The sequence below is a fragment of the Lytechinus variegatus genome, chromosome 1 (assembly GCF_018143015.1).
Source record: "Lytechinus variegatus isolate NC3 chromosome 1, Lvar_3.0, whole genome shotgun sequence".
Lineage (NCBI taxonomy): Eukaryota > Metazoa > Echinodermata > Echinoidea > Temnopleuroida > Toxopneustidae > Lytechinus > Lytechinus variegatus.
The window spans coordinates 23,846,147-23,849,960 of record NC_054740.1 but is presented as its reverse complement, the minus strand read 5'-3'; the positions used below and the strand labels follow the sequence as shown (position 1 = coordinate 23,849,960).

The 3,814-nt window shown below is 35.3% G+C and overlaps 1 protein-coding gene across 1 annotated transcript in view; it reads left to right on the top strand.

Moving 5' to 3' along the window:
* Positions 1–788: 788 nt before the first annotated feature.
* Positions 789–3,814, top strand: part of LOC121429897 (delta and Notch-like epidermal growth factor-related receptor) — a 39,078-nt gene continuing 36,052 nt past the window's right edge. Inside the window, exons 1-2 of the mRNA XM_041627160.1 lie at positions 789–819; positions 3,441–3,674. Coding sequence (XP_041483094.1) covers positions 789–819; positions 3,441–3,674 — 265 coding nt within the window. The remainder of the gene's footprint in view (positions 820–3,440; positions 3,675–3,814) is intronic.

Below are 3,814 nucleotides of genomic sequence, written 5' to 3'. Positions count from 1 at the left end.
TCCGGGGGGGGGGTGATTGGCGATATACAGTGCGTATAAAAGAAAGAAACAGTTTTGAAAAGTCTATGAAAAATTGTTTCAGATTATGACATCTATATTAAATGCTCTGAAATCTTATCTGTGAATGCCATTAAAAAAACATGAGCGAACAAGGGACGTTTTTGTCAGGGGTTCAAAAAGAGACTTGCGCCAAAATGGCAGAAATGACAAATTTGATGGTCAGATTTTTTGCTAATCATCAGTCTTCCTCTTAACATTTTCATTATCTTTGCCATGATTTTTCAAATTTCATTTACAAATTTATTCATTTAGATGAATTATTTTTTTTCATTAAAACTTCTTGACCTTTCAATTTTCCTTCATAAGTGAGAAAAGAAGGCCTTTTGTTAACCCAAGCAAGATTATTTGCATTATAAATTGGGAGAACTTGTTATTATTCAAATCATATTTTATAATAATAATGATAATAATGATAATAATAATAGACATTTATATAACGCCATCTAACTAGAAATATTTCATACCGAGGCGCGTTGTTAGTATTATTACCCCGGCTTTAGCTCGAGCTGCCTTCACCGCTCATGCATTCAAGGAGGTTATCCTGCCGGGTACCCATTCACCTCACCTGGGTTGAGTGCAGCACAATGTGGATACATTTCTTGCTAAAGGAAATTACGCCATGGCTGTGAAACAAATTATGTTATGGTAACTTTAAACAACATGAATCCTATTTTCAATGGGTTAATGATTTCTTGACCAAGTTTAATTATGTGCTTGACATGACAAAGATGAAAGGATTCATGCCTTTCAATGGCAATGGTATATTGAGTCAATTTCGATGGAGCTAGATATGGCAGATCGGATAAAATGTATTAAAAAAGTTGTGAGCCAGCGAAGAGAGCAAGCAAAAATGTCCACTTTTTATTAGAATATCAAATTTTGTGATAGATTTTGACATAATATTCAGAAAAGAAATATTTTACTTACTATCTATCCTTTTATTTTCCTTCCACATTTTTTTATTGGGGGAACACCCCCGAGCCACTGTTAAAAGGCACCATAACCTTTGTAGCACACAATGAAAGGATTTGAAAAAAAAATACACGCTTTCCCATAATTCGGTTGAATTTTTTTGTTAAAGAAGGAAGGTAAACGAGAAAATATATTAAAAAGAATCAGCAACAGAACAATTCAAGCAAATAAATTTGAAAATGAATTTTGACCGCATAATTAGAATACTAAGGCAAAGATAATGACAAATTTCAGAGGAAGTCTGCTGATTAGCAAATAGTTCGATCATCATATTTATCATTTTATGCCATTTTGGCGCAAGCCTCCTTTGTAGCCCCAGACGAAAACATTCCGTGTTCGCCCAAGCATGAACGAAACTTATTTTTCTTAATGGCATTTGAAAGATAAGATTTCATAGCACATATTACCACCAAAATAAAGACATCATAATATCAAAGAAAAGTTTATAGACTTTTCAAATCTGTCCCGTTTGTTTTTATAGGCACTGTTTAAATCACTTATGTTTTTCTTAAAGAAATATGTTTGCTTAATCAGAATGAAAGTCTGGGAGCAGTTTGATTAAAAAGTTTACGTACTTCTGAAATCTTGATTCCCCTCATGTTACCCGTAGGCCCGTATACAGATCATATCAAATCTGCACTAATCATTTGTATCTAAATTCATTGAAAACAACATTCAGCAGCATGTACAGATTTTATACAGCCTAACTACATGAACTTCGGGTTCTTTATGAAATTAAACCTATTTGATACAATTCTTTTAAAAAAGACGTACTTCAAGGTTCAAATTGGATATTTCAGTTTTTACCCTAAATCGATGCCTAAGAAGACGGGGAGGGGGGGGGCTGATTCAGCCCCACCTCTTATGATCTTCGCCATCGATCGCGCGATCGCGACGAAAACTGTAAGATGTCATTCTTCAAAAAATTTCATTGCTATTTTTATAATGTAAATTTATGAGTTAAAAAATTATCTAATTGACTAAATAAGGTCCTAAAATGCTATTTTTGGTTCGCAGAATTTTCTTAGGTGTCTGATTAAATGTACTTTATCAGAAAATTCCAATATCATATCTGTTTTCTTATGGATTAAAATTTTCGAAATTTCTTTTGTATTTCCCTATTTTTCGGCGACTTTTTGTTCTTATTTGGGTTTTTTATTAAATGGAAAATGTCTGGGACAGTATTTTGACCATAATAAATGAAATTAATTGAGTTCAATCAGTAAAAGGAAAATAAATGATACATTTTATGAATATGGGCTAAAAACATAATTTGCGTTTGATTTGTATACGAATTCACATTTTCGAGCAATTTCGGGTCTGCACGCACTTTCGAAATGTTTCGCAATATCGGAACCGGCGAGTACCGTGTGTCGAAATTCCGGTCTCAAAAGTTGCGCGATAGTAAAAACTCAACAAAAAATTGCGCATCTGATTTACCGCGAAAAAAATTGAGGAGGCTGAATCAGCCCCCCCCCCCCCGCCCGTCTTATTAGGTTTAAGAATTTGGCTTAAACTTTAAACGATACCCGAGTATAGACAAGTGGAATGCCTCTGGCGCTCTCACCTGCATCACGCGATTCAATATAGCAGCAGTGCTGACTTTGAAACCTACTGTAACTCGCTAGAGATGTTCAGTGATACTTGGTTACTCTTATTTCCACATTTTATGAACTAGACCAATACACTTACAGAGATGGTAATTCAACAAATACCCATCAATTCCGTCAACGTTCATTGACCTTTGACCTTGGTCATGTGACCCCAAAATGCACACAGGATGTTCAGTGATTCTTGGATTATTCTTATGTCCAAGTTTTATTAAAGTAGACCAACATACTTTCAAAGTTATGATGGTAATTCAACAAATACCCCCAATTTGGGCAAATTTCATTGACTCTAAATGACCTTTGACCTTGATCATGTGACTTGAAACTTGCACAGGGTGTTTAGTGATAATTGATTACTATATGTCCAAGTTTCATGAATCAGATCCATAAACTTTCAAAGTTGTGATGGTAATTCAACAGATACCCCCAATTCGGCCAAAGTTCATTGACCCTAAATGACCTTTGATCTTGGTCATGTGACGTGAAACTCATGCAGAATGTTCAGTTAGACTTGAATAATCTTATGTCCAAGTTTCATGAACTAGGTCCATATATTTTCTAAGTTATGCTGTCATTTCAAAAACTTAACCTTAGGTTAAGATTTGGTATTGAAGCCGCCACCGCCGTTGGAAAAGCGGCGCGTATAGTCTCACTCTGCTATGCAGGTGAGACAAAAACCATAGTCCCGGTTCATCAAGACTTGTTCTAATAACAAATGCGCAATCGCTATGACGAATTTACCATCAACCGATCGGATTTCAGTTACTTTTGACTGTCATTGCAAATTTGTTATTATAGTAAGTTTTAGGAAGCACGCTCCGGGTTGTTTGAAGCGTTGTTACTGTGTTACTTTGTCTTATTCTCATAATTTTATTATCGATCAGTGTCTTACTTTTCTCTCTCTCTCTTACTTTAAAGTTTCGTGGTGCTCCGCCGAGGTCGTGTGTCACGGAAATGGCAATTGTGCCGTGGTTGATGGTGAACCAACATGCTTCTGCTTTTCAAGCTGGGTTGGATCATTTTGTGATATTGGTAGGCTCACATTTTTATACAATTCATGGCTCTAATTGAAAATATAAGATGACGTAGTGTATATGAACCAAACGATCGGTTATTTGGAACCGTGATCATGCTGTTGTATAGTGTAAGTAAAGTGTTTTGAACCGTCATGA